The sequence below is a fragment of the Mercurialis annua genome, linkage group LG1-X (genome assembly GCF_937616625.2).
Source record: "Mercurialis annua linkage group LG1-X, ddMerAnnu1.2, whole genome shotgun sequence".
Classification (NCBI taxonomy): domain Eukaryota; kingdom Viridiplantae; phylum Streptophyta; class Magnoliopsida; order Malpighiales; family Euphorbiaceae; genus Mercurialis; species Mercurialis annua.
The window spans coordinates 69,119,810-69,140,036 of NC_065570.1; the positions used below are offsets into that span (position 1 = coordinate 69,119,810).

Genomic DNA, 20,227 nt, shown 5'->3' on the forward strand with positions numbered 1-20,227 from the left:
CTCGGCCTATTAAAGTATTAGCCAAATAAAAAGCACGTAAATTTAGAATTATTTTCAAAACCCACGCGTTCTTCGTAATTTTCCCATAAAAAAGCTCATACTTGAAGTGTTATGGGCTAGTTTTGGTCCAGGACGCCAATGGGCTAAATATAAAGGAAAGCAACCCATTATATGCTATATAAAGGAAATATATAGACAAATAGTCTGCAGTTCTTAGTGAAAAAATATAACAATCGTTTTTGTGCATATATAACAGCAAAATGCATGCTCATTAATGTTCAAATTACTAATCATAAAATACAACAATGGAACGGCAATTGTTTTTGTAAAAGAACATCTGAATCAAGAAGAGAGAGAGAGAGATGAGACAATCAAAAAATAATAACTTAAAAATGAGAGAAATATAATCGAAAAAAAAATCAATTGGGCGGCTATAAAATAAAGATGATGGTCTGTCTTAGTCCTGATTCCGCCTTTGAGACGAGGTGCATAATTTTGATTAAGCTGAAGGGACATGGTAATATTTGCCTTTACACATACACCTGTAGACAATAGGGCAAGATTCTCCGATGGAGCATTTGAAGCTCACCATCACTCTCTTGCATGGAAAGCAAGGTCCACAGGCATGGGAACAATCCGGCAGGCTCGAACCGGTCGGATACAGTTCCATTCCCAGTTCTTGATCTCTTGCCTCTTCATTCTTACTTGATGCAACTTCTTTCCCAATTCTCACTGAAATATCTACTAAAATAACTGAAATTAGTTGCAACCTATTATTTGGTAATTTATTCCGACTCAGTTTGAACTCGAATCCTTATTATTTTTAGAGACGATTCTAACATCAATTGATAACAAGATATAGCTTATTTAAAATTAAAAAAAAACGATTCTTTGCATATTAAAGTCTGACTTTTTCCGTTTGTAACAATTTAAGACATCGTTTAAAAAGTTATCTGAAACATCCATTCTTTTGAAATTAGGCAGTTTACAGCACCGGGGTCGTTTTAGTACACATTGTAGCTTTATATTTTGTGGAAAACGACAATGTGAAACCGAAATTTTACAAGAATAGAATTTGAGATGCAACGTTTTAAATAATATGTTTAAATCGCTATAAAAGTATAAAGTCGGGTTTCACTACGTAAATAACTAACCCAAAAGGAAATATGACTTGAACTTCAATTATAAGTATTATAATTACATATTGCACTTACAATGATGAGGTCTTAGGGCTTCTTTTCCGACAATGAGTGCCATGAAAATAAGAAGAAGACGCATACATTTGTGAGCTCCACTTTCAAATGAGGATTTCATGTTTCTCTTTTCTTGTTCTAATGAAAATTACGCAAATTTGATATACATAGAAAAGGAATATATAAAAAAAGGAAGAAATATATTTGAGGTATATAATATAAGAAGACAAGACAAAATAGGTAATGGTAGTAATTAAAAGGGATAGGGATTTAAATATGAAAGAAGGTACATCTGATACACTTCACATGATCCATGGCTATCCTTTCAAGTGTTTTCACATGTTTTGTTGAGTCCATAAATTACAGATAAATAAACCCCTCAAGTTAAACTATTCTAAAAAAACTTTAAATGAGCATATTACTTTGAGGGAGAAGTGTATGTAATCATAAGAGCATCTCTAAATGATATTCTTTTTAGGATTATTTGCAAAAAAAAATAGTTTTTATATTAGCGATTTAATCACAACTTTTAAAATTTATTACTATAAAAAGCTTAACTTTTTCATTTTTTTTATCATTTTCTATTACCTGTATATTTTTCTTCACCAAACAGTTTTGGCTGGTTTTAGTGATTGAGACGATATCGGGTAATGACTTTGGATTATAACATGCAAAAAAGATGAAAAATTAGGTTTTTTTATGCTCAATTTTAAAAATTATACTTAAATTGATATAAACGTGATATCGTGATAAGTGGTTCTTTTTTTTCAAATATATGTATTCTTTATAATAAAAAATATTTTTAATTAAATAAAATATAAATAAAAAATAAAAAATATTTTTTAATAGCTGATATGGAATTAAGATAGCACAGAGAACAAAAGATTTTTCACAAGTTAACTCCATATTATTTGATACTGGCTGCCACTCATAGTGCGTGCTCACTAGGAATTAAAATTGAAATTCGTTTCAATTTGAAGTGTCAAATTTACGAAATAAGTAATATAAATTAATGGCTTAATTACTTAAAAACCACTCACCTTGAACTTTTTTTTCGTTTATACCCTGATTTAGGAAAAAATTCATTTATACTCTGACGTATGTATTTATGTTTCACCTCTACCCCGAGGCACTAAATTAACCTCTTTTCATCAAGAAAAAATTTTAAAATAGTTCTTCATTTTTAACCTAAGCTAATTAGAGTTTAATTAGAAATGAATTTTTCTCTAAATGAAGGACTATTTTAAACTTTTTTTTAAATGAAAAGAGGTTAATTTAGTGCATCAGGATAGAGGTGAAACATAAATACATATGTCAGGGTATAAATGAATATTTTCCTAGGTCAGGGTATAAACGAAAAAAAAGTTCAAGGTGGGTGGTTTTTAAGTAATTAAGCCTAAATTAATTTGATTAAAATTATATTTTTTTAATTTTTGCTATTTATTTTATAATAAATGTTGTAAATTTATTAAACTTAATCTCTCAAATTAAAATTATGCTCAAATTGCTGGAAGTAAAAAAATTTGGATTTTTTTGGCAAACAATCCTTCATCTTTTTCTTAATTAATTTACATTTATAATAAATATTATATACTAATAAAAAACATTACAGACCAACAAGCTGTAGCTCAAATGGTATAAGCGCTCAGCAGAAAACTGCTAAGATCGTGGGTTTAATTTCTCCCACAAGCGCTCCGCCTCCTCCAATTATTAAAAAAAAAACATATAGAGATTCCAAGTGACAATGAAAGCCGATATTGCTATTCACTGTCTCAACTTAGTGAACATAAATATTGATGTTGATAACTAATATAATTAAAATTCATAAAAAAAAAACAATATAATTAAGGGTTAATTACATATAAAATCACCACCTTTACACGAATTTTCAAAAATAACACGACCTTTAAAACGTGTCAATTCAGGGCATCACCTTTCATTTCTTTTCAAAAACAACATGGGCACATTTTTTGATAAAATTTTGCTGACTTGGACACCCGATGAGAGTGCCACGTGTCACGCCACGTCAGCAAAAATGCCACTAAAAATGTGCCCGTGTTATTTTTGAAAAGAAATGAAAGGTGGTGCCCTGAATTGCCATGTTTTAAAGGTCGTGTTATTTTTGCAATTTCGTATAAAGGTGGTGATTTTATATGTAATTAACCCTATAATTAAACTAATAATATCACTAAAAAATTCATACAAAACAATTATTTTGAACATTTTAGTAATACATTTAAAGATGAATAGTGAAAGAAACGGATATATATATACACTAATTAATTACATAATTAGATCTATGCAATATTTAAATATAATAATTGTATGAAAATAATAATATTGTTATTGATTCCACTAAATTTTGATAATTTAGTATTTAGATCTAAAACTTGCATAGGGAACCTATATAGTGATGCAGAAAATTTTAGCTTCAAAATTATGCATCTTTTAAAGAGTTATTATTAAAATTTAATGATATATTTTAAATAATATTTTTCTTATTATAATAGAGAAAGAAATAAAGTACAAATTTGAAATATTTATATATAAAAATCAGGTCAAATCCTCAAAAAACACCAAACATTTACAATTTTTTTATCAATTATGACCAAATTTTTTAAAATTTTCAAATATAACCCGTTTTGGCAAATTATGTTCCTTTTAGGTGTATTCTCTTTTGAGTTTATTCAATTGAGCCTTTTTGGTTGCTTTCTACCAAAAAAAATATATATTAAATATTTGTGTGTTGTGTCATAATAAAAGGTTTAATCACAACAAAAAAACCCAAACCGATCCAAAAATGGCTATAAAAGGAACATAATTTGGCTAAATGGGTTATATTTACAAATTTTGAAAAGTTTAGTCATAACTGATAAAAATTACAAAGGTTTGTTATTTTTTTGAAGATTTGGCCTAAAAATTATTCTTTCTACTTTAAATTAATAGGTATTATTTCTACTTCTTTCACCTCAAATTATAGGTGGTATACATGCCCTTATTAACTATGGTTGATACATTAACAACACAAAAGATAATAATAAATAAATTAATATTACAATAAATAAGAGCAAGTGTGTATTTTTTACAACTCATTTTATTTAGATATTTTATATTTGTTCTAAACTGCCCGTCAATTTAGGAGTATTTCATTATTATACATATTGAATGATTAATTAACAAAACAAAAATATCATCATTTCAAGAGGCTTCTAACGGTATAATAGAATAAAGAATTGATATGGTTTAAATGAAAACCAATTTCAATGTGGGCAGATCAGCTGAAGAATTGAAATTATTGGACAAAGTCATAAATCATAAATGTTGAAAGCTTTAAATAGAGGGAGAGTTGACGTGTAACAGTGGTATAACTTCAGACATTGCCTTTAAATGAACTGATGCTTATTTTACTTCATTTATCTCTCTTTAATAAATTTAAGGCCAAATATCGTAAAAAGGCCAAATCTTTCACAAAAATTTTACAAAAGTTCCGACCTTTCAATTTTGTCGATTTTGGCCAAAAATGGATTATTTGGTTTCACAAAAATTCTGACCTTTCAATATATATGCATGTCACGTAGACGCCACATAGGCAAATTGAAATCAAATTGAGAGTTGGCCACAATTAAAACCAAATAATATGTTTTTGGCCAAAATCGATAAAATTGAAAGGTCAGGACTTTTGTGAAACTTTTATGAAAAATTTGGACTTTTTACGACATTTGGCCTAAATTTAACCACAGATGTTTGAACTTTTTTAGGTTTAGTTTTTTAGTGACTGAGCTTTTATTCTTAAAATATTTTTTTTATCTCCAGAAAATGTATTAAAGGAGTGATTTTAGTCATCTTTCGATCATCATACTACTAATAAAACCATAAATAATTTTTAAATTTGTTGATATAGTTTGACATGTTAATTACATATATATGAATGTATTATTATGCATAATCATTTTTTTAACTAATATTATGTATAAATTTAAATAAAAAATGTGTTATTTTTATTTTTTTAGCACACCGGAAAACGGTTAAAGCACTCATTGATATATTTTTTAAAAAGTTTAAAAGGCTAATATAAAGTAAATAAAAATTCAAACACCGAAAGGGAAGATTTAAAAAGAGTTTGAAAATTACTGATATAGTTTTTCTTTTAATAAAAATAATAATTTAATCTAGAGGGTGAATTGTAAGAAATAAAATCATAATCAATATCAATCAAGGCGGAATTTATAATTGATTCTTTAAAAAAAATATGTAATTTTCGATTAATTCTAAATGTGGGCCCGTCCATGAGTGGCTCCACCACCACTTCCAGGTCCAAATTAATCTATATCGAGCCATATAGGTCCTTTATAGGAGGTAAAATTTTAAAACTTAAATCAAAAAACATCTTACCAACTCGCAAACGGTCTTTAAAATAATTACTCCATCATTAGTACTCTTTGAAAGAGTAAAATGTATTTGTAAGTTCTAAAACTTTTTTTTACTATTGAAAAATGGTGTTTGTATGTTTTAAAACTTTTTTTGACTATTGAAAAATGGTATTTGTTAGTTTTAAAACTTTTAATAACTATTGGTTAGGGAGTTCTGTGATGTGCATTGGTAGTGATTTGGTTATAGGGGGTCGAATGCGGCAGCAGATCACTTGGCTTCTCTATTAAGTGTTTTTAGGCTTTAACCTTCTTCTTTATATCCAAAAAGATATAAACCAAAGGTAATCAAGTCAAGGGTACATTACAAAGTTAATAAAAATTAACTATTTTAATTTTTAATTTATTAATTTTTGTGTAAGTGTTATTTTACCAATTTTTATAAGGCGGAAAAAATATTAATCATGTGTTCAGTGGCATAATTAAATATTAAATCAGTCAATAATGAACATTAAATTTTAATTAAACTATCACCAATTAATATAATATTTTATTATTGATGGGGAAATTATAGAAATATCTAAAAAAAGGGCAAAAAATTACAAAAGTACATACTTTAAAAAAATCATTAAATATCCAAAAAATTTTCAAAAATACGTAAAAAAATTTCACTTTGTATGTACCGTATCAGATATGTATAAATAATGTATTAAAATATATTTTCTAGTAAAAAATAAGTATGTAAAATATGATTTTTTTTTAAAAAAATTTAGATAAAATTGTATTTTCTTACTTATAATGTATTTTTAAAATTTAAGTGATTTTTTTTGGATAGTTTTATAATTAACTTTTGATTAATTGATTAATTGCATTGAATTTAATGTTACATGTCACGCAATTGATATTACATGAAAAACTAGATTAACGTAAGTGTTTATCGTCATTCTCTGTCCCATATTGCATGTGTCGGTATATGAGAATAGGGCGATCTGAATTTATGGCTTCATTTCTCCTCTAGGCCTTGTTGTTATGATTGAATCTTCATGCATTGATCTTATTTTACTTTAAATCAGTGTTTTAAAAGTCAAATTGGTGGCTATCGATTCGCATTTCAATTGATTTAATTACCGATTGAACTGCTTGCAAAAAAATAAATATATTTATAAGCTAATATATTGTAATATTAATATAGATTATTTGTAAAAAATCACATTTTATCTTTATAGTGACTGGGGGTGTAAATGAGTTAAAAGGGTTAAAAGACCGGCAGTTTTTAAAACATTAGACCTAATATAATTAGACCTTATATATCACTAGAGGTGTAAACAAGTTGGGCTACTCGTGAGTTACTCGATATCGACTCGAAAATAGCTCGAGATCGGCTCGAAAAATTTGAGCCGAGCTCGAGTATCAATTACTGAGACTCGTGAGGCTAAACGGGGCTAAACGAGCTTGTAATAAAATAATAATAATAATTTTATTATATTTATATTAAATTTTTACACCTCTAAATTTAGGTATGCATCATAAAAATTGGATAAATTGCACAATATATAGTGAAAAATATTTTAAATACATCAAATTCGATTTTTTATATTTTCTTTTATTAAATTCAACTCGAGCTCGAGCTTAAAAATTTAAGCCCGTTCGAGCTCGAGCTCGAGCCTGACTTGAGCTCGAACTCGAACTTAGCCTAACTCGGACTCGTATCGACCCGTTTACACCCATATATATGACATTGGAGTTTTGTAGTTCAACTTATCCAATAGCTAACTGTTTCAATAATTAACCAATTCGATGGATTTTTTCGATATAGAGAGGTTGAATCACATTTCAGGTTTTGAAGAGAACTATACTGAGGTCGAACTGATTGAACGATCATATCCAATTTTTACAACACTGTTTGAAACTTCTATTTCCTTTTGTCACCATTAACATTACCACTATCATTACTTCGATTTGATGCATTATTTGAAATAGTTTAAAATAAAATTATTGTTTAAATCATATATTAATTACTCAAATTGATTGATTAAAAGTGGGTGTAATTATTGATTTGAAGAGTGATAGCATAATATATAATACAGATTATAAATTTTATGCATGATTTGTAATAATCCTGCTAGAAGTTGCACATAATTTTTAAGTACCAATTCATAAAATTGTCATAGTAATTTATCAATAGACGAGACGAGCATCAAGAAAAATACGCCAATACAGTCAAATAATAATCAGATTGCACATATTAAAAAACTTCACAAAATTAACACTATAATTTTAAAATTAATAGAAAAGTTTGTTATGTTGGAATAATATATTGAATTGTTGGGTTCAGAAGTTATAGTTAAACCCAAAGCCCATATTCTATTTCACCAATTCAGCTCCTCTCCAAAACCTCAGTCACCTTTGCAGCTCTTTGCCGGCAAATTCTCAGTGAAATAATCTCAACACAGCAGCCATGCTTCTCTTCTCTCGTCTTTTATCTCCTCAAGGTATTCATCTTCTTATTTGTTCTTAGTTAAGTAAACAAAATCTTCAATTTGTGTTCCATTTTAATACATAACATGACCTTATACTTCCTTCAAAGAAGCAAACTTTTAACACTATTTAGCACAAAGATTGCATCTTTATCTTCTTTACTCAAAACCCAACAAAACCCATGTCCTCAAATTGCTCAATTAGATAACCCTTTTAGGGTTTTACAATTGGGTGTTTCATTTTCAACACAATCCTCTAAGTTCCCTGAGTATGAGATGCCTTCTGTTACTTGGGGTGTTGTTCAGGGAAAGAGAGAAAAGTTGGTTAATCGAGTTATTATATGTGATTACCTTAAGAGTTTAGGTATAATTCCTGATGAATTGGAAAATCTTGAACTTCCTTCGACTGTGGATGTGATGAAAGAGCGCGTCGAGTTCTTGCTGAAGCTGAGATTAACTATTGATGATTTTAATGAGTACCCTTTAATGTTGGGGTGTAGTGTGAGGAAGAATATAATACCTGTTTTGGGTTACTTGGAGAAAATTGGTATTCCTAGGTCTAAACTTGGTGAGTTTGTGAAGAGTTATCCGCAAGTGTTGCACGCCAGTGTTGTTGTTGAACTTATGCCTGTTGTTAAGTTTCTTCGCGGACTTGATGTGGAGAAACAGGATCTTGGATATGTTCTTCAAAAGTATCCTGAGCTTCTTGGCTTTAAGCTTGAAGGGACTATGAGTACTTCCGTGGGTTATCTTGTTAGCATCGGTGTTAATCCTAGAGATATTGGTCCGATGGTCACACAGTATCCGTACTTATTGGGGATGAGAGTAGGAACTATAATTAAACCAATTGTTGATTATTTGATTTCTCTGGGTTTGCCAAAGAATATAGTAGCTAGGATGCTGGAGAAGCGGACATATATACTTGGGTATGATCTGGAAGAGACTGTTAAGCCGAATGTAGATTGTTTAATTAGTTTCGGAATTAGGAAGGAGGCGCTTCCTTCAGTTATAGCACAGTATCCACAAATTCTCGGATTGCCTTTGAAAGCTAAACTATCTTCGCAGCAGTATTTCTTCAACTTGAAGATCAGGATGGACCCTGAAGGGTTTGCACAAGTTATAGAAAAGATGCCACAAATTGTTAGCCTTAACCAAAATGTGATCATGAAACCCGTCGAGTTCCTTTTGGGTCGCGGAATCCCATCTGAGGATGTGGCAAAGATGATTGTTAAATGTCCGCAGTTAGTTGCGCTGAGAGTTCCACTTATGAAGAATAGCTTTTATTTCTACAAGACTGAAATGGGTAGGCCAGTAAATGAGCTTGTTGATTTCCCGGAATATTTTACTTATAGCCTCGAATCCAGAATCAAACCGAGGTATCAGAAACTACAAAACAAGGGAATCCATAGCTCGTTAAATTGGTTCCTCAACTGTAGCGACCAGAGATTTGAAGAGAGATTGCAGGGTGATTATATCGAGTCGGAAAATGTAGGTCCATCATTTTATATGGGTGGGAGATTAGAACTACCAGGGTATGAGGCCGTGTCGGATGAGGAAGATGAGAGCGATGATGACGTACTATACAGACGCACTGTTTCTCTTTGATAAATTGTTAGTTGCATCGAACGAATTATACTTGTATTACATCGAAGGTGAGTTTCAAATAGATTATCACTATGAATATTTTCTCGTTGTCCAATCCATTGTGTTGCCATTTTAACAGTTCATTTTTTCTTCTAATGTTACTGATGTTGCTGTCAAGTTTTAACAAGTGATAGTATTCAGATGATTTTAAAAATCCCCATTGTCTAGAACGGACAATATGCATTTTCTCAATAGTATATATTTTTTAAATGATCAAATTTTATTGAGGCGAAATGAATATATAATTTTTAAATTAAATTTGTATGTAAATAATATTGGTACACCAATGATTGGGGAGACAAAAGTACTCTCCAATCATTAGGGAGTAATTAATCAACTGATTAAGTAATTAATCAGTTGATTAATGCGTTTCACATTGTAGGAATGCGGAACGCCACGTGTTCCGCATTCCCACAATGCGGAACGCGTGGCCCAGACACTTTTTTGGAATTAAATTCTAAAGAGGCACTAAACCGGAAATTTCAATGCCTTATAGGCATACAAAAATCAAAAACCCCACATCATTGAAGTGTGAAACATTGAAACTGTTTGCTATACTAAAATTTGGAGATTTCTCAGAATTGGCATCCAGTGATCAGATTGATTTTAATGTATTTACGATCATTTAAAATAAGTTTGCTCTTTAGAATTCTTTTAGTATCCACTTAAACCTCAACTTGCAATTTTTATGTTTGTAAATAAACAACATTTGGGAAATTATTTGGTTATATTTAGATACATGTTATATTCATCAATAGTGCTGATTGCTTGATAGAATTTGACTTCTAGACTTCGAAGATAGCAAGGCTGAATTCTCCATCCAGACATTATGATTATTTATTTTTGTCATGTATTTACTATATCTACACTTTTTTGCTTCGAAATTCGTTAAAACATAGCTTTAAAATTTACTAAAATAACAAAAAAATATTAAATTATTAAACATAAATCCTATAAGTAATACATAGCAATACATGTATTTTTCTAGGTGAAATTTCCAAAAACAATACATGTATTCTTCTAGTGAATATCATCAATAGTAAATTTCAAATAACTTCAAATTGATTCCCAATATAATAATTTTTAACAAATGATTCGTTGATCAGAACATCAATAATATAATAAATTAGACAAAGGTTTTCCGAGAAGAAAAAAAAATGATGAAATGGAAACATAACATAATAATCCTACGTTTCAAAGCCTGTCAAATCCTGTATATTGAATAATGTTAAGATTGATTTGAATATAATCTTATATTTTGCTAAATTCGCTCACCGGAACTCTGCAATTTCAAACACCCTTGCAGTTCCGTCTATTGAAGCAGAAACGAGGTAGTCCATACTAGCAGATAAGGCGAGAGACTGAATGGGATCAGCATGGCCACTGAAAGTTCTCGCGCAATCTCCAGACAGACTATCCCATATTCTTATTTTCCCATCCACACATCCTGTAGCTATATATTTAGATGCTCCAAGCCATGTCAAACATGTAACACCATCCTGCCATAAATGAAAAATGTGTTCTTTAGAAAGCTGGTTACACCAATTAACAGAAATTCATAATACTCGACCAGTAATCAGCGATTGCTATTAGAGCCTAAATACGGAGTCCTAACTTTCACATGATTTATGACTCGCACACATGCTTCTTGGGAAAGGTTAGCAAGTTACGGTTCTTTAGGTCCTCATTTCAGGAAATGTTAACAATTTGATCGGTGCACTCCGTAGAATTTCAGTATAAAACCTCAGATTCATATGAGCCTAACATATGCGATTTCACAATTAAGCCTCAGATTCATCAACTTATTCTTTTTTTATATATTAGTGTTCTCGTTGATTATCTTTTTATCATCAAAGAGCAAACTGTAAGTACATCAGCTGGTCATCAGGACTCTCAATGCAAAGCCACAAATTTCTTAATTAACTGAAAGTTTTCAATTGAGTTCTCCTTTAACAGGTAGCTCAACTGATCCAACTAGAAACATGAGTTAATTTTATTATTTAAAAGAATTAAACAAAAAGCCAACAAACCTGATGGTCGCATGTGGAGCGAGCCAATGAATGCTGCACATCCCAGATGATAAGCCTATGATCCAAGCTTCCTGATGCAGCCCATGTAGAGCTGCCAAATACGGCAATGAGATTGTAACAGCAGGCAAGACAAATCCAAAGTTAGATCGACCACAAAACATAGCATTTTTCTTCGAATCACTATATTTTTGTTTTCAGTTTCATTTTGGGAAGGGAGTGGATACTGGATAGGATACGAGGAGATGAGAGAGTACCAAGGCACATTAGTACATTAAATGTAAATTGTTTTCCCTTTTCCCATGTTTGTAATTTCCCATGTGGTTCCAATTCTTGCAAATCACATCATTCCAGAACAAATCATAGAGCTATCTCATAGTCTATGAGTAAAAGGTCATTCTGGTCCTTAAACTTGTGAAGCGTACTCATATAAATTAAACTTAATCTATTTTGACATTTTAGTACATAACTTTCAAAATAAGTCCAATCATACTTGCTCTTGTGTTTTCATAGTATGTGAAAAGAAACCAGGAAGATATAAATACAAATATGTTGAAATTGGCATAAGATATTAAACATAAATATTTTCACTTACTTTCCACACTCTGGAAACGAGTTGGTGTGATTGAGCTTATCTTAGAGAGTTACAGACTAAATCCTATTTTTGACAATTCATAGTTCTCAGGTTTATCATTAACACACACATACACGCACAAAAATGAAGAGATAAATGGACACTACCTTTGTGAAAATCCAACACATTCAACTGAATCAGTGTGAGATACCAGAGAGGTAACGACCTGTGAATGGAAAAAAGAAAGTTCAGACAAGTATTTCCAATAGATCAGCAATTATCACACCACCACTACCTAGTTCTAGTTGAGCAAGCGTACAACATAACAGGTGAAACGTTGAATTTGCATATTATATTTGAGAAGTAAGAGAAAACAGAAAGCATAATAGATATATCATATGCTGATACTAAATTTGAACATTACGACCAACATAAAAAATAATTAAAATCTCATTGAAATGTCCTGACAAAGAAAGAAAGAATAAATATAAGACACGAGAACCATGCTATTCTGCTAAGCTGCTAGTTGAAAATAAGAAACCTACTCAAGAACATGTAGCCTATGAACAGCCAACAACTGTATTGCGACATGTAAGTTTGAACGTAGCACTAAACTCTTATCACTTCAGGTAAAATACAAAGGAACCTAAGACACAAAAAAGTCATCAATTCAACCAGTCCATAATAAATCACTCTTTAATTAGGTGATTATTCAATAACTATGTTCTGTCGTTATTTTAATACATTCCTAGTAAAAAAGAAAGATATAAAGGCCTTGCGATAGAATATTCCTCTGGAAAGCGTTACAAGCAAATAACAGCACCTCAAGAAGTACAAGTACAACTTAGAAACTAATAAATTCGAGGACCAATATACAAAAAGTCTCATGAGAATAAATTGATTGTAGAGGAATAGAAAATCTACAGCAATAAGGAAAATATAAAAAATGCAGAAAAAAAAAACAAACCCTTCCAAGATTTATATTAACAATGTGGACGGAACCGTCCTGTGAACCAGTAATGGCAAGAGTAGTCTCTGAGACATCTCTCATTGCCAAGCATGTCAGTCCTCCCTTATGATATGAATGACCTAACCAACAGAAACATTACAGTCAAATTGACAAATAAGATTCCCAAAGGGCATGTTACCTCTACTCTCTAAAATGTTGTTTGGTAGGAATAATAAGAAGGCAAAATCAGTGAGGTAAACAAACATTTGAAAAGAAGAAACAAAGGACGACGCCATATTTACATTACCAAATCAACATTCATCGCCCTTCATATTAAACAGCAATAAAATATCCCGAAGAGATGGGAGAAGAACTTTTGACTAGATATAAAAATACAACAAAATATTGCAATACAGACAAAGGAAGAACTAAATAGATTACAAAATTTCCTCATGTTCTATTAGGAATATACAACATCTTCCTAAGGGCGAAGAGGGGAGGAAAAAAAATTGTACAAATAATATGAAACTGAAAAACAGCAAGTATTGTTATGATTAGTTTATTTAATATAGTTAGTTTATTTAATATAGTTATTAGTTTATTTAATATAGTTAGTTTATTAATATCCTCCCGAGCGAGAGGTCAAATGCACACTGTTTTTTCATTCAACTACTTTGTGCAAAAAAACTGTATAGCATCATTGATTATTTATAGTACTCAGAAAAAAAATTGCTAGTTTGTGTATTTTCTCATGACAATTTGATTATTTTAATTGGAAATGGTCCCGCCATTTTCCAGAAACCGAATTTACTTCAATTATTAAGTTCATATATTTGGTTGGTTTAAATACTCAATAATTTATTACTCGCCATCTAAACAATTATAATTTATTAAAACCATTAATTTTGCAGGTCACCAATCACCACTAGCCTTTCAACAGACTAAAAAAAGACCAGCTGAATGAAAAATGTAGCTGAATATTATACAAGCAACAGAACAACAGCAACAAGGATTAAAAGTGAAAATAGCATCCAAATAATATCACTCCATAGAGACTTCTACAATTTAGCATAATAATAAAGACACTCAAACATAAAAAAAAAAACGACAACATTTTCTAGTGGCCTACTCGAAATAATTTTTAATGTCAACTTAAGTTCAAAACTAGGTTCTTCAGGCTTCTAATCTAACTCGAACCAAAAGATATATCCAAACTAGAACTTAAATGACAAAAACAAAGGACTTCCAAAGCAACAAGGGAAAAAAATCAAACTGCTTGAATGCGTATCTTCTTGCTTGGCTGATGCCTTATATATATAAATATACTAAGGTTTAAGTCTAACAAAATGTAAATGTCCTTCCACAACATTCAAGAAAACAAATTGAGTTTTGCTTGTACAATACTCGAACTCGGTTTTTGACTAACAAAACTTGTATCAGAAAAGAATTCACCATACTTAAGTTCACATCTATATTCAATTTTAAATATTATTGGGAAAAAAGGGAGAAAAGAAAAAACAAATAAAAATTAAAAGTATCACTTATCACAAAACAGATGTAAATATATATTTTAAAACACCTTACTGTGTCAAATGTTAATACAAAAAAAACTACACTTAGCAGTTAACATAATTAAAAAATTACTCCTTCCGTTCCATAAACATAGAAAAATTAGCCACTTTTTTTGTCCCACAAAGATAGAAAAAGTAGTCATATATAATGTTAATTTGAAATAAAATTATTAAAACACCCCCATAATTATATTGTATGGACATTAAATGTAGTGGCTTCATAATGATTCATTCTTAAAAGATTTAAAGGGTATTGTAGGAACAATTTAATAAATTAACCATAATTGATAAGTTTTTAATTCTTGTGAAAGCACTACTTTTTCTATTTTTGTGGGATGGAGGGAGTATTACCTTTGACAACATGAACAGTTTCTGTATTCCTTGGATTCCATATCCTCAAGCTTGCATCATCAGAACCGGTGCAAATAGTTTTCCCTAGGTCAGGTTAAGAAAAAAAGGAAGTGAATAAATTCCAACTAAAAGGAAAGCCCAGATAATATAATAACAAATGTACAAATAAAAAAAGAAGAAGTTGGTTCCATACCATCAGGGGTAAAATCACCACATGTTACACTGCTTCCATGTCCAGAAAACATACTAGGTGGATCATCTCTATCAGCATTCCACATCCATGCAATGGAGTCCTCCGAACCGGCCAAGAGAAAATGCCCTCTTGGATGCCATTTGACCCACTGAGGAACCACAAACATGATACTCAATTAGTACTTCAAACCAATTACAGAAGGGAATTTTTCCAATTCTTAAGTTCACCTCAATTCCGTCTCCAGGACCATGAAATACTTTTTTCAACTGCCCTGATGAAGCATCCCAAATTCGAACAACTCCTTCCAACCCACCAGAAGCCAATAACTGTCCATCAGTACTAAAAGCTAAACTAGCTACTGAATCCTTATGGCCTGCATAAAACTTCCGAACATAAGTTTAATAAAAATAAAAAGCATAACTCGAGCAGAAGATATTTAAAGGAAAAATCATAACAAATTAACAAGATCGGGAAAAACAATGGCTCTACCTGGAAGCTCGGTAGCCCAATCTCCTTGACCAATCTTCCAAAGAAAACCTTTTTCATCCTTACCTCCTGTGGCCACTAACTGGGGATCTGTTGGACTACAGGCAACTGCATACAGTTCATCTGTGCATAAAGAGGGCAAAAATGATAATGAATTCCATAAACAATGTATCAACATGAGATAGTTAAAACTACGAAAGACGTACAATTTCCTTACTGAAATTACAAAACAAATAAGAAAAAGAAACAAAACTTGATAACTGAATTCAACAATGTAAGTTTGAGTTTGGAGTCCTGATGAACCAATGAGCAAGGCACAAACACTAATGTTAAAAGATTGCATAAGGTACAAAGTTTACCTGTATGACCAGTGAATATGTGCAGAGAGTCATCTAAGAACACGAGAGAAAAATCATAAGCAGAAAAGCAAAAAAAAATGCACATACTGAAAAGTGAGAAAACGCAATAGAAATCATCAGTATTTTGCACTACCAGAGTCTTCGACGTCGATGTCGTTGTCGTCTTCGTCATCGGCGGCGGCTTCTGGAAGTTCTGTTCAAATAGAGAAATAGAAAAGTGAATCTATATGTAACCAAAATGATAGAGAAGTGAGAAAGGGAGTATGAACCTTCTTCATCAACCGTAACTTCGCCAATTATATCATCATCGTCCAGAAACACCTCGCCTTGTTCGTCATCTTCTTCTTCGTGAGGTTGATTTGAACTACTCATTTCTTTTTTCTGATTGTTCGTAAATTATTACAGCCTCCGTCTTCGTTTCAGAAGTGGAACGAAAGGGTTTATTGGGGGTTCTGACATCATTTAAACGGCGCCGTATTCACCGATTTATCATTTCATTTTTTTTTAGTTATGTATATTCGGACAATATGCTACTTTTCATTTTTTTTAAAGGATCATATTAAACATCGACTTTCAATTTCCAAATCGATGCACACGTTATAATTTGCTGTGGTGGTAGCCGAAAAATGACTTCCTCCTTAGCAATTATGACCTATGTATTGATTTAAATAAAAGTTAATATTCAAATATGATATTTTTAAATGAGGTGATTGAATTAAAAAATATACAAAATTGATGTGTTTTTATGATATTAACCTTATTTATTATATATATAATTGAGGAACCAATGAACTCTTCAATGATTATAGTTAAACAAAACTTTCTTATAAATACCGATGAGTTATAGCTCAAATAGTACAAGCGATATGCAGCAAACTGTTAGGTTATGGATTCAAATCTTCTGACAAGCACCTCACTTTTTAATTATTAAAAAAAGTTTCTAACAAATTCATTTTTCATTTTTTAAATTATACACAAACGTGCATCTACACTATTTATAATTTATTTTAGAAATTATTAAAATGTAATGTTATTATTTAATATATATTTAGTGCTCAATCCACATGCCCAGGAAAAAAATTCTTACTAATATAGATTTTATAGTCTCGTATGACTTGATAGTAATAAGTAAAACATTATAAATAAAAAAATAACATAATTTAAAAAATGAAAATAATAGCAACAAGGGAAAAAAATGTAGTATTTCATTTTACTTCAACTTTGAAAGTATAGAATCATTTGGCTAAAAATGCAATTAATAAAATGATGAAATTATTGTTGTTTGAATATTGAAAAAACAACGAATAATTTAATATTAATATATATTATAATAATTCCGCACAGTTGCACTTGGGCACTTAACTGTGATGGCTAAGGCCTTATATGTGTAAGGGCGGGGTTGAACCCCGACTATTCGTAACCCGTTATTTGGCTGATTTAAAAATGAATTATAAAATTGATACTAACTAATCCCTGCTAACCATGGTTAACAAGTAATTTAGAGTAGTTCTATTTGCACAATTGCGAAAATTACGACTAGTTCCACATAAGGTTGACATATATTCAATTAAATTGAGATTTAACAAAAAAAAGGAAAATAGATGAAATTAATCAAATTTGATTGTAATTGAATTAAATTCACCATTAGACAAAAAAAAATTGCTTAAAAGTCTTGCTTTTAAAGGTGAAGGTGCCACAAAAATAAGACAATAACCGGTTCATCCCCTAACCAATTTCCCCACATTCCTTATCTCCATCTAAGTGGCCGTGCTTCTTCTTCCTCACCAATAAAGATAACTCGTCAACACTCCACCGTCCATTCTTCCGCTCATCGAATCTCCACCGTCCTTTCCTCTCAAAATCTCACCCTTACCCCAATCTCACACCACATTTCTCACACCACCAGAAACTCTCCCTCTCTCACACAACCACCACCAATGGCATCCTCACTCCAACACGCAGCGTTTTGTACTCAGGCCAAAATCCCAGCATCGTCCCGTCTTTCAAGACCCACCCAAAAACCCATCAACCTCTCCTTCTCCGCCACTTTCCCTTCCCTCAACCTAACCACAACCGCCCCTAGCCGCCGCTCATTCGCCGCCAAAATGTCAGCAACAGCCGCCGCAAGCTACGCATCAGCATTAGCCGACTTAGCAAACTCAAACAACACACTAGACTCGACCTCAACCGACGTCGAAAAAATCGACCAACTCTTCACAGACCCACAAGTGCTCAGTTTTTTCTTGAACCCAACAATCGACGCAGAGAAGAAGAAATCAGTGATCGAAGAGTTCGCGAAAACGGAGAAATTTCAGCCTCATACGGCTAATTTTATGAACATTTTAGTGGAATCCAATAGAATCGAGTTGATGAAAGACATAGTGAAGGAGTTCGAGTTGGTTTACAATCGGATAACGGGTACAGAGCTGGCCGTGGTGAGCTCCGTGGTGAATTTGGAGTCGGCGCAGATGGCCCAGATTGCGAAACAGGTTCAGAAACTAACAGGGAGTAAGAATGTGAGGATTAAGACGGTGATTGATCCGAGTTTGGTGGCTGGATTTACAATTAGATATGGCGGGAGTGGGTCTAAATTGATTGATATGAGCGTCAAGAAACAGCTGGAGGAGATTACTGCTCAGCTTGATTTGAGTGATATTACACTTGCTGTATGATCATTTATGTTTTATTTTGATTTTGCTTTTCTGTTATTAGTTCAACTGTTCTATTTGTTTCTTGGAGACAGCTTATATATAGTGGAAACCATTGATTCAGTATTCAATTTAGAAAATGGGTAATTTGTGATATAGAAGGAATGGAATGTTTCGACCTGAATCCTTTTCCAGAATAAACTAGTAAATATTTCGAGATCTTCTTATGTTTTTATTTGTTGGAAAATGTTTTGTTTAACAGATGTTAATCTGAAATTGAATAAAGTTGCGTTCTTGTGCTTTTAGTTTTAATCATTTTTTTTAATAATTGGGGAAGGAAGCGCTCGTGGAAATTGAACTCATATAGCCAGTTTGTGTGTGTTGGTACTATTTGAGCCATATAGTTTAATCAGTTTTCTTAAAACTGAACAGGTGGCCGAGTCGATGAGGCTCCCGGTTTGGTTCAAACAGTTCACCAAATTGAATAAATTATATCCACAATAGTCACTTTTAGACATGTTTATGGTCTAGTCGGTTGAAACACCGGTTCAAACAGGTCAATAGCCGATTTAATTATTGGTCAATCCTAATCAAAGTCGTTCGACCATATTTTTTATTTTAAAGGTCAATTAAACCGGATATCTAGCCGTTCAACTGGTTCAATTGGTCGATCAGGTTCATGTCTATTTTTTTTTTAAGTCATCAACTTTTATTAATAAAATATAAAACAATTATATTTGTAAAAAAATTAAAAATTAAATATGATGACCTGACATTTAACAAGCAACATGCTATCTAATTCACATATCTACTAACAAAAATAGAAATTAAATTACCAACTATTTTATCAATGAAGTGCATCTTCGATCAAAATTTTCATCATCCACATTACTAATTCCCCGTGTTAGAAATTACAACCATAGAATCTGATTAAATAACACCTAACAAACCTTTCATTAAAAAGGATAAGGAACTTTTTTCAAATTGGTGCTATTAATAACTATGTATGAACTCGTTCCGTCTCCTTAGCTTGGTAGAACTCCTACATTGTTATCAATAAAAAATTTAATAATTTATTTAACATAATACATCATCTATAAATATATAGATTTCTTAAAAAAATCATACGTTCAATATTTTGGTCTGAGAGAAATAAAACATTTTTCATAGCCACAAAATTAATAATGTTATCGATGTCAAAATTTTGTTTTGTAACTTTATATTATTGGTGAACTTTGAAAAATAATATTTTTTTATTTTATATAGAAAAAAATTAAATGCGAGGTGTAATTAAAAAAGGAATTATTTACGAAATATCTGTTTTTTCTAAAGTATTTACACCATTTTTTACTATCTTTTCCTTATTTCATACGCTACCTATTTTTATA

At 31.2% G+C, this 20,227-nt stretch overlaps 4 protein-coding genes across 5 annotated transcripts; 2 read left to right on the forward strand and 2 right to left on the reverse strand.

Annotated features, from left to right (window-relative positions):
• Window positions 1-250: 250 nt before the first annotated feature.
• On the reverse strand, window positions 251-1,418 carry LOC126664915 (protein EPIDERMAL PATTERNING FACTOR 2). 2 transcript variants are annotated; one of them, XM_050357537.2, is made up of 2 exons: window positions 1,215-1,418; window positions 251-744 (listed from the first exon to the last, which is right to left on the reverse strand). In XM_050357537.2, exons 1-2 carry the CDS (start codon window positions 1,312-1,314, stop codon window positions 500-502), a joined length of 345 nt encoding a protein of 114 aa, XP_050213494.1. In that variant the 5' UTR covers window positions 1,315-1,418; the 3' UTR covers window positions 251-499. The 2 variants fall into 2 exon arrangements, with proteins under 2 accessions (XP_050213494.1, XP_050213495.1); XM_050357538.2 differs by having other exon boundaries at window positions 251-741; window positions 1,215-1,417.
• Window positions 1,419-7,910: 6,492 nt separating this feature from the next.
• Window positions 7,911-9,777, forward strand: LOC126665868 (transcription termination factor MTERF4, chloroplastic). The gene has a single exon (XM_050358796.2). The coding sequence runs from the start codon at window positions 8,125-8,127 to the stop codon at window positions 9,640-9,642; it is 1,518 nt and encodes a 505-aa protein (XP_050214753.1). The 5' UTR covers window positions 7,911-8,124; the 3' UTR covers window positions 9,643-9,777.
• Window positions 9,778-10,721: 944 nt separating this feature from the next.
• LOC126664468 (uncharacterized) lies at window positions 10,722-16,666 on the reverse strand. The gene is made up of 11 exons (XM_050356860.2): window positions 16,461-16,666; window positions 16,325-16,384; window positions 16,192-16,224; window positions 15,836-15,955; window positions 15,574-15,719; window positions 15,347-15,494; window positions 15,154-15,237; window positions 13,250-13,371; window positions 12,450-12,508; window positions 11,712-11,802; window positions 10,722-11,180 (listed from the first exon to the last, which is right to left on the reverse strand). Exons 1-11 carry the CDS (start codon window positions 16,561-16,563, stop codon window positions 10,953-10,955), a joined length of 1,194 nt encoding a protein of 397 aa, XP_050212817.1. The 5' UTR covers window positions 16,564-16,666; the 3' UTR covers window positions 10,722-10,952.
• Window positions 16,667-17,921: 1,255 nt separating this feature from the next.
• On the forward strand, window positions 17,922-19,058 carry LOC126664802 (ATP synthase subunit delta, chloroplastic). The gene has a single exon (XM_050357357.2). The coding sequence runs from the start codon at window positions 18,129-18,131 to the stop codon at window positions 18,861-18,863; it is 735 nt and encodes a 244-aa protein (XP_050213314.1). The 5' UTR covers window positions 17,922-18,128; the 3' UTR covers window positions 18,864-19,058.
• The last annotated feature ends 1,169 nt before the right edge of the window (window positions 19,059-20,227 follow it).